A 14,740-nucleotide genomic window follows, 5' to 3' on the forward strand; every position below is an offset into this window, starting at 1 on the left:
CCTAACGTGGCCTTCGTCTACATGCGGCCTAACGTGGCCTTCGTCTCCAGGTGGCCTAACGTGGCCTTCGTTTACATGCGGCCTAACGTGGCCTTCGTCTCCAGGTGGCCTTTGTCTCCAGGTGGCCTTCGTCTACATGCAGCCTAACGTGGCCTTCGTCTCCAGGTGGCCTAACGTTGCCTTCATTTCCATGCGGCCGATCAAGGCTCTGTCTTGTGGCCGTTCAAGGCTTTCGTCTCTACCTGGCTGATCAAGACCCGTCTGTGGCCGTTCAAGGCTTTCGTCTCTACCTGGCTGATCAAGACCCGTCTGCGGCCGTTCAAGGCTTTCGTCTCTACCTGGATGATCAAGGCCTGTCTGCGGCCGTTCAAGGCTTTTGTCTCTACCTGGCCGATCAAGGCCCATCCGTGGCCGTTCAAGGAATCGCAGCATTTACGACGGGCGAGTATACAATTCTTTTACAATTTTTGGGGGTGAGTAGGTCCCGTCCTGGAGGAACTAATTTCCTCCACCAATTTTTGGGGGTCGGCTGCTCCCCTGCCTTCAGGCAGGAGATGCAGAGTCCGTTACCCTCGTGACGAGCGCTACGGACGGGGCCTACGCCAAAGAACCTCTAATTTAATACTTGCTGGTCTGCTAATAAACTTGTGGTGTTATCATACTTTATCTGGTCTCCCGAGTCTTCATGGTAGAAATGAAGCTTATGCGCAAGTTCTGGCAGGAAGATTCAATGTTACGTCACTTATCACATTCAGACCTATCCAATCAAGTCATAATTCTCAGAGTATAAAAGATCGGTAATTAACACATGTCTGAGTTCACAGATGCTGACGCCAGCATTGCCTCCATCCTCCCCACCACCACCAGGTCGGTCCCTGTCTATACCTCCCGGGGGTCGGCTGCTCCCCTGCCTTCATCTTCAGGCAGGAAATGCAGAGTCCGTTACCCTCGTGACGAGCGCTACGGACGGGGCCTACGCCAAAGAACCTCTAATTTAATACTTGCTGGTCTGCTAATAAACTTGTGGTGTTATCATACTTTATCTGGTCTCCCGAGTCTTCATGGTAGAAGTACTTTTAAGGCCATTAATTAGAGTTGGCTTGTTGCATCCAGTTTCATCACTGCATTAAGTTAGCACGATTGCTCTGTACGACAGTTGCCACAATGTATGAAATACAGCTATTTGTGGCCTGCTTCACCTACTCATGGCACCGGTACCACAGTCGCTAGTGTTGTCTGGAATAACTTGTGGGGCAATGTCCATTTCGGTCTGTAATATACTGGTATCGCAATTCTGTGGAGAGGCAACCTTCTTCACTCAGTGGGTATTATTACTTTTGGTTTACGCAGTGTAATTCACAGAATTCCTAAAAAAATATGTTGTCAACTAAACCTTTTTTTCCAAAAACACCCGAGACTTTTTGGTCATGTCCATAAAGCATGTATATTTCCCTCATCTAAAATCTAAAATGCATGTAGACTGATTTAAAAATTCCTTTATGAACTATTATGAATATATATATATAAAATGGTATATCGGATTTATATTTCAAGTTTTGACTGCAAATGTTACATCCATAATGCTGGAATCGCCCTGTGTATATATGTGCACTATAGCAATGCTGATGCTTGCATGCTCAAGTCTTGTTAAAACAACGCATTAGCTCTTCTGCTATCCCAGTAATGGGAATTATGGTTGACTACCTACTGTAATATACTCTAATAGTTTTATTCATTGCATTTACTAAGAAATAATTATATAATTTGTTACATGACCTCTTTAATAAGACACAAAAAAACATCACAATGTAATTTCTTTTAGTTATTTTTGTTCTAATAGTACAATTTTAACGCTTTGACATTTTCAAACTAATAGGGTATTTTATGGAACAACTTTTGTCATAAATGAACTAGGTATTACTGACTGGTAAAACATCCATGCATTTAAGGCTTCAAGCCAGCATGCAACAAGCTAGAACCCAAATTCTGCTAGTTCCACGTTTTGGATCAATCTAAATCTAATTTTATTAAATGTTCTAATGTACAGTATGAGTCTATGATGCTATATGACTAATTTTGTCCGAGAAAACAAAGTGAAAGACCTTTACCTGACACATTGTGGTAACAGCCTGATGAGCACACTTCTCCACACTACACACCAATAAAGGATGGGAGACATGAAGTTCCTCAATCTTTGAACAATAAACCTGGATTTGGTCCAGATGACCTTCCTAATAAAAGTTAAAGAAAAATGTTAAAAAAAATTGTATTTATACAAATAGAGAAAACTGCTTGGGTTACGACTGTAACCCTTGTTCCCTGAGTAGGGAACGAGCACTGCGTCTGGTTAGACACTTTGGGGATACTCCCTAAGCACTAGCGAATCTGAAGTCCGTATAGCCACTAAACCAATCTGATTGGCGTGCGTGATGACGTCATCGTGACGGCGTACCCGGAAGTATAAAGCGGGAGCCGGCGCACAGAAACGGCAGCTATTGCTCTGAAGCATGCGCTCCAGGCGTGCCGAGGTGTGGTAACGAGACGCAGTGCTCGTTCCCTACTCAGGGAACAAGGGTTACAGTCGTAACCCGAGCAGTTCCCTTTCGAGGGAACTCCCACTGCGTCTGGTTAGACACTTTGGGGAACGAGTACCCACTAGCCTACACCGAGGGTAGTGCCTGCCCTAGTGTGAAACCGGAGACCGGGCACAACTAGGACTTGAGTACCCTAGCGCCAGCACCGTAGGGAGATACTTCTCCACTCCTTTTCCTTCCGTGCCCCAGCCGATGAAGGGAGGCGTCTGTTGAAACGGTTTCCCGGCAACAAGACGCTCCCAACACTGGCCCTTGGGACCTTACCGAGGGTAGTGCCTGCCCTAGTGTGAAGCCGGAGACCGGGCACAACTAGGACTAGGGAAAACCCAAGCGCCTTCGGCGCCCCAGCCAATGAGGGAGACGTCTGTTGAAACGGTTTCCCGGCAACAGGACGCTCCCAAAACTGACCCCTGGGACCTTACCGAGGGTAGTGCCTGCCCTAGTGTGAAGCCGGAGACCGGGCACAAGTAGGACTGGGGAACCCAAGCGCCATCTGCGCCCCAGCCAATGAGGGAGACGTCTGTTGAAACGGTTTCCCGGCAACAGGACGCTCCCAACACTGACTCCTGGGACAGAAACCAAGGTTTCTTCCATATAACTAGGGAACGAAGGCATCTGCGCGTTACCTTGATCATACGAAAAAGATTCCCTCTGGGGGAAACCCCTTGGTTTCCAACCACCACTGTCAAGGTCTCACGTGCAGCAGGTCAAAAGGTCTCCCTTGGACGCTGCTGAACTGAGCCCCAGCACTCAAAAGTGCTTCACAGTGAAGGTCTCTTATTCCGCCGTCACGTGAGGCGGGGATGTAATGCCTGAAGAACCAAGGAACTGACCAATCCTAAGTTCCCTGGTTCCTCCGACTCCAATGGTCCGAAGGGGGCCTCAGCCAGCCTTCGAAAACCACTGCCAGATCCCAGGCTGGGAACTCTGGAACGAGGCACAGGCCGCATCTTCCCAGCCCCACAGGGTAACTGTACAACAGATGGTGTCTACCCGAGCCCATCACCCAAAGGAGTGTGGAAAGCCTATGGCAGCCACGGACACCCTGAGTGTGGGAGGGGTTGGACCCGCAGAGAAACGATCTTGGAGGAACTCCAGCACTGAAGCCACCGGCCAGTTAACTGGGTCCACCTCACGCTCCCTGCACCAAGTGGCTCACCACTTGGGGCTGTACAGTCTCCTGAAAGATGGAGCCCTAGAACTGAGTAAGGTCTCTATCACCTCTGCCGACAGGCCAATATCTAGGTACCTGACCCCCTCAAGGGCCAGACCCAAATGTTCCAAACCTCCGGCCGGGAGTGAAATATAGTGCCCCCTGCCTGAGATAGGAGATCCCTCCTCAGAGGAATCTGCCATGGAGGACCTGCCAGCAAAGCTATGATATCCGAGAACCAAACTCGCGTCGGCCAACGGGGTGCTACTAAAAGTAGGCTGACCCCCTGTTGGCGGACTCTGTCCAGGACTCCCGGGAGCAGAGCAATCGGGGGAAAAGCGTACAGACGCAGCCTCGGCCACGTCTGAACCATGGCATCCAACCCCAGCGGGGCTGGATGCGTGATGGAACACCACAGTGGACAGTGGGACGTCCCTCGAGACGCCACCACCCCTGGGTGGAGTCGCTACTCCCCGGGCCTCAGCCCCTGCCTCGACAGGATGTCTGCTCTTCTACAGTACGCAGGACCCATGTAGAAATATTCGAAAGGCATTCCATGCGCCGAGATAATCTACTGAGGGAACCAGCCTCTCAAGGCTGGCCTCGGGTGTTACACGAGCCTCCTCCCCAACCCCCTGAAGCGGATGACCGGCAGGAGTGGTTGGGAACGATTCTCTATGTGCGGACGCGTTAGCCGCCCAGCCGCAAGTCCCTCCGGAGGCGGCTGGAGCAGCATGCGTTCGCGGGAAATCGATGGGGCCCGAAGCGTCATAGACGGCGGGATTACTTCGATTTCCCCGGAGTGCCGCAGAGGAAGCAACCTCGGTTGCCACTCTACGGGGGAACCGCTCTCGGAAGTCCAGCCAAAGCTAGGACTTTCCCCCAAAGCGGCCGTCCATGACCGCGCCCCAGCCAGTGAGGAAGGCGTCTGTTGAAGCGGATTTCCGGCAACAGGACGCTCCAACACTGGCCCCTGGGACAGAAACCAAGGTTTCTTCCATATAACTAGGGAACAAAGGCATCTGCGCGTTACCCTGATCATACGGAAATGATTCCCTCTGGGGGAAACCCCTTGGTTTCCAGCCACCACTGTAGAGGTCTCATGTACAGCAGGCCAAAGGGTATCCCGTTGGACGCTGCTGCCCTGAGCCCCAGCACTTCCTGAAAGTGCTCTACAGTGATGCTGTGGCCTAGCCTAATTTCTGAGACCATCGCCAGTATGGTCTCGACTCGCGCGGAAGACAATTGTGCCCGCACCGTCGTCGAGTCCCATACGATCCCTAGAACCGTAGTCCTCCGGGACGGCGTCAACACACCTGTTGTGTTGAGTCTCAGCCCCAAGCACTTCATATGGGCCAGAACGACACCTCAATGCCGAACTGCCATCCCGTACGACTGGGCCAATATGAGCCAGTCGTCGAGATAATTCAGCACACGGATGCCCTGGAGTCTCAATAGAGCCAGAGCTGCATCCATGCACCTTGTGAATGTGCGTGGGTGAAGAGCTAGACCGAAGGGAAGCACTCGATATTGGTACGCCTCGCCCCCGAAAGCAAACCTCAAGAACTTCCTGTGACATGGAGGATGAAGATATGGAAGTATGCGTCCCTCAGATCTATCGTGACGAACCAGTCCTCGAACTGGATCTAACTCACGATGATGGAGACCATGAGCATTTTGAAAACGAGCCTCCTCAGAGACCGATTCAAATACCTCAGGTCTACCGGACGCCACTCTCCTTCCCTTCCAAGAACTATAAAGTACCGGCTGTAGAACCCGGACTCCCTCTCTGGCGGAGGAACGCACCCTAAGGCTTCCTTCGCCAGCAAGGATTTTAATAAGTTCCCTTACCCGACCCTGCTCTTTGTCTACAGTACGCAGGACCCATGTAGAAATATTCGGAAGGCATTTTCATGCGCCGAGATACTCTACTCAGGGAACCAGCCTCTCGAGGATGGCTTCTGGTGTTACACGAGGGTCGTCCCCAACCCCCTGAAGCGGATGACCGGCAGGAAGTGGTTGGGAACGATTCTCTATGTGCGGACGCGTTAGCTGCCCAGCCGCAAGTCCTTCCGGAGGCGGCTGGAGCAGCATGCGTTCACGGGAAATCGATGGGGCCCGAAGCGTCATAGACGGCGGGATTACCTCGATTTCCCCGGAGCGCCGCAGAGGAAGCAACCTCGGTTGCTCCCCCGTGGGGGGCACCACTCTTGGAAGTCCAGCCGAAGCTAGGACTTCTTCCCAGCAGCCTCCCTCCCTGGAGTACGTTCCTCAGATCGCCTCCAGGAGTGAACGACCGCTGCTGGGACTGCTGGTGAGAACGCCGCCTCTGTTGCCAGGCTCCTGAAGGAGGGGCTCTCCTTCTGCACCTACCGGTGCGAGGAGCTGGTAGACGGCTGAGGCTGCCCCCTAGGGGCCGCTTTCCCAGGCTCTGAGTGGCGAGGGAGGCACTGACGGAAGGCCGCTGACTGCATCTTCGCCTCCCGGTACCCGGCGACAACGGTCTCAACCGCGTCACCAAATAGACCAGAAGGCGAAATCGGGGAGTCTAGGAGGAAGGACTTATCCTTCTCCCCCCTCCCCGATAGATTCAGCCAGAGATGCCTCTCCACCATCACCACGGAGGCCATGGCCCGGCCGATAGCACGGGCCATCTCCCTGGTGATGCGGAGAGACAAATCTGCAGCCCTCCGTAGCTCCAGCACATCCTCAGAGGGACCGTCGCCCTCATCGAGCTCTTTAGGGCTTCCTCCACGACCTACACACCTCGATGTGTAGGTCCGGGAAGAAAGGTAAACCCCGGCGAGGTGTTTGGACCCGGCGAGAAAGAAACCGGTCGTCCAGCCTACTAGGTGGCTGAATTTCCGGCACTTCCTGTGGCCAATTGATCTTCAATTTGGCCACCACACGAGTCAAAAACCTCAATTAGCTCCTTTTGGGCGAGTGGATGAAGCGATGAAACACTTCTTGCTTCTCCACCTGCCCTGATGCACCACTCATCTGGCTCCTCGGAACCGGAGAGAATAAGCATCAGATCCTCAACCCCGGGGGAAGAAGCCGCAGCGCGGGCTTCCACACGGGGAGGAAGATCTTTAGAACTGTCAGACAAGGATTGGGAAAGTGCCGCAGCAGTCCCAGATCCCGCTGATAAGTCCTTATGTGAAACCCATGGTCTGTGACACCGAGACGCCTCAGCGATCGCGGGTCCAGCTTTTAAGCATCAGATCCTCAACCCCGGGGGAAGAAGCCGCAGCGCGGGCTTCCACACGGGGAGGAAGATCTTTAGAACTGTCAGCAAGGATTGGGAAAGTGCCGCAGCAGTCCCAGATCCCGCTGACCAGTCCTTCTGTGAACCCCATGGTCTGTGACACCGAGACGCCTCAGCGATCGCGGGTCCAGAACCCTGGGGCTCACAAAGCTGGCCGGTCTCATCGAACACGGCCAGCCGAGAGTGGAGCAGTCTGAGTGTGAGCAGCTTTTCACTGACAGGCAGTTCCCTCGAGAACTGCCCGAGCACGCTCAACACCCAGACACTGCACACAAAGCAGGTGTGCATCTGAGCCCGAATAAAGCAGGGACACAGATGCACACACTGCTTAAACTCTCTCACATTCTTTTCCATTCTTTCTTTTCATTCAAACACTTTTGCAACTGTGACAAACAACAGTAAATAGACAGACAATTTCAACAGAGAGCGCTATGCTGAAGAGCAATAACTGCCGTTTCTGTGCGCCGGCTCCCGCTTTATACTTCCGGGTACGCCGTCACGATGACGTCATCACGCACGCCAATCAGATTGGTCTAGTGGCTATACGGACTTCAGATTCGCTAGTGCTTAGGGAGTATCCCCAAAGTGTCTAACCAGACGCAGTGGGAGTTCCCTCGAAAGGGAACTTTAAATACGTCATTGAGGGTTGTCAGGTTGTCAGGTCATTGTAAAATGTTAGACTCAAGTCACATTTAGCGCAGGTCAACCAGATACACATATCAGTTGCTTAGAATGTTTTGTCTCAAGCATTTTAGTGGATTTGAAATTCACTGGAAGACTGGTGGTTTGATGCTACTTGATTGAAAGCAACAAAGAAATGGCGGTCCATCGATGGCTAGATATTTTACTTTATAAAGTTTTAAATATGGATAATTTTCTTACACAAACACATCGCTTCACTTCAAAAGGCTTTCAAAAAAAAAACCTGGAGCCTTTTGAAACACTTTTATGATGCATTATTATGGACTCAAAACAGAAACAGCCATTCACTGCCATGATAATGCTTGCAAGAGCCAGGACATTTTTTTTATATACAGTTGCAAGAAAAAGTATGTGAAAATGTGAATAATTTTAACAAATTAAGAGAGATGACACAAAATGCATGTTATGTTTTATTTAGTAATGAATAAAATATTTAAAATATAAAATATTTTACATATAGTCCGCAAGACAGCTGGGGAACATTAGCTGAATTTATTAACTGCCGCCTTTCTAATTTTATTTGTCTTATCTTATCCTTTTAGTGTAGAATGAGTAAAGCTGATTGTTTTTAGGAAGACAAAATTTAAAAGTTGCATTTTTAGGCTGATACATTTTTTAGACTACTCTACCTCAGTGGTCTAATAGCACTCGTCAATGTCATAATAATCGAAATGGCCAATCAGATCAAAGAAGGCAGGTCTTACTGTCATACTGTTCGTGGAAAGATAAGTAGATGCAAGCCATAGACAACTGTTTTATGACAGAAATGTTCTGCTACCAACAGTAATTGATCAGTGATGCAAACTACTTAACTTTTTATGAAATTTCGCCATTTTGAATTGAAAAAATTTGATCATGATTCATGTAATCCATAAATGAATGTGACGAGGCCAAAAAAAAAGTTGGCTTTTTCTACATATTAGACATACAAGTAAGAGTGAATTTGTGCACATTTTAAAATAAAATATTTGTTCAAACAGTTTAAATTGATTACTTCATTAGCCTACTACAATTAGAGAACTTATTTTACCATTCTTATTTATTTATTCCCTTAAATGCCTTTTAATACTTTAATTATTCTATTCCTTTATTATTATTTATAATAATATAAATTATACCCCAAGGTGCTCCCCAAGCACAAAAGTGAAACTCTGCCTATGCTGAGAGTGAGTAAATTAACAGCAAATGTTCCTTTTTGAGGAGAACTATCCCATCAAGTAAACATAAACTAATAAGGTTTTATAAGACTTATTTTGGTTGCCTGATTCATTTGGGGCAGTCGTGGCCTAATGGTTAGGCCACGTTGTGGGTTGTGGGTTCGAGTCTCAGGTCTGGCAGGAATTGTTGGTGGGGGGAGTGAATAACCAGCGCTCTCCTCCACCCTCAATACCACGACTGAGGTGAGACCCTTGAGCAAGGCACCAAACCCCCAACTGCTCCCCGGGCGCCGAAGCAATATGGCTGCCCACTGCTCTGTGTGTGTGTTCACTACTGTGTGTGTGCACTTGGATGGGTTAAATGCAGAACACAAAGAACAGATTTGTAATAAATAGGACTGCCCAGGGCTGCATTTCACAAAAGTGTCATAAGCCTAATAACATATCATAAGCCTGACACCCCAACCGAAAGATCTCAACACATTCAAATCAGACTGGAAGCTCAAATCTCTATAGCTAAAAAACACCTCTGCTCTGATGCCGATTCAGTAGTGGTGTAGGAATACTGTCTAAGTATTTTAGTATAGTATTCTGTTGTATAACGTTGTATAACTTTGACTGAATTGAAAATCATGAAATGTGACTATTAATATTTGGGGGGGGGGATAAATAAATATACTGGACCAGTTGACTTGACTCCCAAACCTACGAGACACACACTCTAGAATTTTGTAATGTATACCTGTTGATATTTTCCCTCAAAGTCCCGTGCAAAGGTCTCTCTCCATTCTTTAGTGAAGTTACTACTCATGAAATTAATGGCGATAATATTATTCCACATCTGTAAAGCAGAACAAACAAATTTATTTCAATAAACTATAAATAGATGATGTAGATTTGTATGAACATATTTGCTCCACTTACATCAATCTCTTTGGTGAAGCTGACACTTGATAGAAGGCCACTGGTCAATAGTTTGCCTTTGAAAGTCTGTCCAATCCATGTTCTGACAGTCTTCTTGGCATCACTGAGTAACGCATAAGTCTTCTCAGAAAAGGAGTCTGTTTGTTCTGTAGTCTTAGGGTTGAACAAATGTCACTGAGTCATTGTCTTCTGAACATCTAACGGCTTTAATCAGTTAATTAAGACAAATATAATATGATTTCAGCTTGAAATACCTGGGAAAATTCTGATACAGAGGCCACAAGGTTCATGCAATCAACAGGAACATCAGTTTGCCAGACGTTTTTGCAGATGTTCTTTAGAAGGTTGCAAGCTGCTTGTACGCACTGAATGCCATAATTCTTATTCAGACAGCTACAACAGTAATGAAAGTCAGTTAACCAGTGCACATTGATAAAGTCTTTTGATTTTTCATCTAGAGAAATAAGAAAAATATACAGATCATCTAGAGACCCTCCCGAGAAAAAGTTTTGCAAAAACATGGCAATTAAATGTTTGAAAGGGCCGTTTTATAGTATATAATAGATGTTACTGAAATCAACATGAACTTATAATTAATCTTTCTTTTTGCCCCTAAGCCCTTGTTTAATTTCTAACACTGACAGTAAGTAATATCAATCACGGTTTGCCATCTAACCCTGTACTGGAGTAAAACAATTAAACAATTTTCAGTTAAAAGATGATAAATTCGACATCACTCAATGAATTAAAACTTTTTTCTTTTTTTTTAGTTTTTGTAATGCATAAAATCTGTGACCTTGATTTTGCCACATTTCCTTGGTAAATAAACATTACTTACACTATAAAAAATAGTGTACCAAATAAAATTATATTCTGTAATTGTACATTAACAATGTAATTAATGTTCTATTTATTAAAACCTAGTATAAATCTCATCAAAACTCAGTAAAAAGACAGAAATGTACATTTAATTTCACCAATTGGCATGCAATATTTGCATCTGCTGCCCCACCCTGTAGTGCAGGTTTATCCACCTTATTTTTCACGTAAGAGCGGGCGCTGCCATTTTTTAACTAAAATGTGTTAGATTCCCGGTTAGCCATTTCTGCTAATGGTAGTTCATTCATTCATACATTTTATTTATAGGCACCTTACATGACACTTAAAGGATAACTTAACCCCTGGTCAGAGCCTAACTCCACGCACTTGCAATATTTGAAAAATTTTGGAAAAGTGGGCAGAGCCCAGTGGAGATAGAGGGGACGAACCGAGGGCAGACCTGAGTGGGGGGCATGCACCTGAGACCCGCAGTGACAGATTGATTAATAGCTGACCTCTCAAAAACAAAATGGTCTTTGTCTGCAGGATCCTCCTCATGATTTAACCGCCAAAACTCGTGGCTGAGTTCCTTAATTCTAGCAGTGGCCTGCCTGTGACAAAACGAACCCGGGCCGAAGGTAAATACACACCACTACACTGAGTATGGACCCGAAACCAGTTGTCAGCTGATGCTGGCCCATACAGAAAAACACATCAGGTAGCCAGATGTGTTATGCACAGTCAACACGGATCTGGCCCATCATATTTTCACTGATGCTGACAGTGAGCCAACAGTGGCGCATTTCAGCCGGAATCGGCCCAACTGTGCTTGCTATCTGGGACTGGGAACATCTCGGTTACGTATGTAAACCTCGTTCCCTGAAGGAGGGAATGGAGACGCCACGTCGGAGTACCGACAAATAGGAATATCGCTCGTGAGAGCCAATCTACTTAGAGTGTAACTAAACGAGCCAATGCACATTGGCAAGCAATGATTGCACCAGGTGCTCATGCCACGCTGTGCGGGTATAAATGAGACACACGTCCATCCATCCATCATCTTCCGCTTATCCGGGGCCAGGTCGTGGGGGCAACAGTCTAAGCAGAGACGCCCAGACTTCCCTCTCCCTAGCCACTTCCTCCAGCTCTTCCGGGGGAACCCCGAGGCGTTCCCAGGCCAGCCGGGAGACATAATCCCTCCAGCATGTCCTAGGTCTTCCCCGGGGCCTCCTGCCGGTGGGATGTGCCCAGAACACTGTTATGGGAAAATGTTATCATAGCTATACATTAAACATTGCGCATGAAATGTTTATTGATTGGCATATATTCATACAGAACCAGCTTACTAGGTAAAAGGTCATATACAGAATATAGAGAACACGTTCTACACTTACACGGAACGGGAACGAGCACTGCGTCGGAACGACACTTTGGGGATGCTCCCTAAGCATCAGCGAATCTGAAGTCTGAATAGAAACTAAACCAATTCGATTGGCGTACATGATGACGTCACTGTGACGGCATTCCCGGAAGTATAAAAGGGAAGCTGGCGCATTGAAACGGCAGCTATTGCTCTGAAGCATGCGCTCCAGGCGTGCCGAGGTGTGGTGACGCGACGCAGTGCTCGTTCCCTTCTCAGGGAACAAGGGTTATAGACATAACCCGAGCCGTTCCCTTTCGAGGGAACTCTCACTACGTCGGAACGACACTTTGGGGAATGAGTACCCACTAGCCCACACCGAGGGTAGCGCCTGCCCTAGTGTGAAGCCGGAGACCGGGCACAACTAGGACTGGAGCACCCTAGCGCCAGGCGCCGTAGGGAGATGCAGGCTATAAAACCTGATAAAGGTGTGTGGGGTAGCCCACCCAGCCGCCTCGCAGATATTAATACCGAAGAGGCCATTCCTCTGGTGGAATGAGCCCTCACGGCCATAGGCAGTGTTGGGCAAGTTACTTTAAAAAAGTAATTAGTTATAGTTACTACTTACTTCTTACAAATAGTAACTGAGTTAGTAACTGAGTTACATCATTATAAAAGTAACTAATTACCAGGGAAAGTAATTACTGCGTTACTTTTTTTTTGTCAAAAGTTCAAATATGTCAAATAACTTGGATGCCCCCAATTTAAATATGTTAAATGAATGAATTAGACACTAAACATTGTACATTAATGTACACTATTGTAATGTTGCTGTGGGACAATGTGAGAGACACCTATCAAATTCAATATATTGTAAATATTATCAGTAGACCTACTATAGTGTAAATATTATCAGTACTTTACTACTCCTTTGGTAGTGGAGCTCACGTTATCGCCTGGGTTTTTAGCCGCTCATTTTGTGGCTGTGATGATGTGAGGCTTCATTAGATTAGAATTACTGGCCACCGACGTGGAGAGACTCTTTCTTCCTGGGCATAAGTTGCACGTCACATAAACATTCTTACCTTTCACCTCAACGAGGGAAGAGTAGCGCTTATACTTCCAGTTTGCGAAAGCTACCTTTGAAGTCGTTGGACTTGCCATCGCTGACTGTGCATATGCGTGTGCGACTGTGCATCATAGGTGTGTGTGTGTGTGTGTGTGTGTGTGTGTGTGTGTGTGTGTGGACTCAACCTATCAACCTCAACCTTATCTTCCACCCACCAATCATCATCAGTTATGTGTACCACGCGCGCACACACACACACACACACACGCACGTTGCAGGTCCGACTGACAGAGAGCCTGTTCGGATGAAAACCGCTTCAGTGAGCTCAATTATAGTAACGCCGCATGTTTTTTCTCAGTAACGCTAACGGCGTTGCAACATTGGGAAAAGTAATTAATTAGATTACTCCGTTACTGAAAAATTAACGCCGTTAGTAACGCCGTTATACTTAAACGCCGTTACTCCCAACACTGGCCATAGGTGAAGGAAAATTGCGCACCTGATAAGCCATGGTTATTGCCTGGACAATCCAGTTACTGATTGTCTGGGTAGATGCAGGCAACCCTTTCTTGGGTGAACCAAAACACACCAAAAGATGTTGAGATCTCCTCCACTGCGCAGACTTCTTCAGATACACTCTGAGAGCCCTAACCAGGCAGAGCAGGTGAAGTCTCCCTTCTTCCGCCGTCACGTGAGGCGGAGGATGAAATGCCTGAAGAACCAAAGACCTGGCCACCCTTGATGGAACCTTGGGCACGTAGCCCGGCCTAGGGTGTAAGATGGATTTTACTCCCCCAGGGGCGAACTCCAGGCAAGTCGGCGTTACCGCCAAGGCCTGGAGGTCCCCCACTCTTTTCAGCGATGTAATCGCCAGGAGAAAAGCCACCTTCAGGGTCAGGTTCTTTGGTTCCGCCGACTCCAATGGCTCAAAGGGGGCCTCAGCCAGCCCTTCAAGAACCACTGCCAGATCCCAGGTTGGAACTCTGGAACGAGCCGCAGGCCGCATCCTCCAAGCCCCACGGAGGAACTGTACAACCAGCTGGTGCCTACCCACAGGCCCATCACCCATAGGAGCGTGGAAAGCCGCAATGGCAGCCACGTACACCTTGAGTGTGGACGGGGTTAGACACGCAGAGAAGCGATCTTGGAGGAACTCCAGCACTGAAGCCACTGGGCAGTTAACTTGGTCCACCTCACGCTCCCTGCACAAAGTGGCAAACACATTCCACTTGAGGCTGTATAGTCTCCTTGTAGACGGAGCCCTAGAACTGAGTAAGGTCTCTATCACCTCTGCCGACAGGCCAGCCTCTAGGTATCTGACCCCCTCAGGTGCCAGACCCAAAGGTTCCAAACCTCCGGCCGGGGGTGAAATATTGTGCCCCCCGCCTGAGATAGGAGATCCCTCCTCAGAGGAATCTGCCCTGGATGACCTGCCAGCAGAGCTATGATATCCGAGAACCAAAATCGAGTCGGCCAACGGGGTGCTACCAGAAGTAGGCTGACCCCCCTGTTGACGGACCCTCTCCAGGACTCCCGGGAGCAGAGCAATCGGGGGAAATGCGTACCATTCCATACCATGTGTTGGCGGGAAATCGATGTGGCCCTCATTTCCCCAGAGCGCCGCAGAGGAAGCAACCTCGGTTGCCCCTCTGCGGGGGGGACCGTTCTTGGAAGTCCAGCCGAAGCTAGGACTT

General features: G+C 48.1%; 1 protein-coding gene across 1 annotated transcript in view; it reads right to left on the bottom strand.

Moving 5' to 3' along the window:
• Positions 1-14,740, bottom strand: part of LOC307136871 (E3 ubiquitin-protein ligase rnf213-alpha-like) — a 418,045-nt gene that overhangs the window by 320,828 nt on the left and 82,477 nt on the right. The window contains exons 12-15 of the mRNA XM_079834193.1: positions 10,053-10,191; positions 9,799-9,951; positions 9,617-9,715; positions 2,109-2,231 (exon numbers count right to left, since the gene is read on the bottom strand). Of these exons, the coding sequence (XP_079690319.1) occupies positions 2,109-2,231; positions 9,617-9,715; positions 9,799-9,951; positions 10,053-10,191 (514 nt within the window). The remainder of the gene's footprint in view (positions 1-2,108; positions 2,232-9,616; positions 9,716-9,798; positions 9,952-10,052; positions 10,192-14,740) is intronic.

Source organism: Gobio gobio, assembly GCF_949357685.1.
Source record: "Gobio gobio genome assembly, chromosome: 14".
NCBI lineage: Eukaryota > Metazoa > Chordata > Actinopteri > Cypriniformes > Gobionidae > Gobio > Gobio gobio.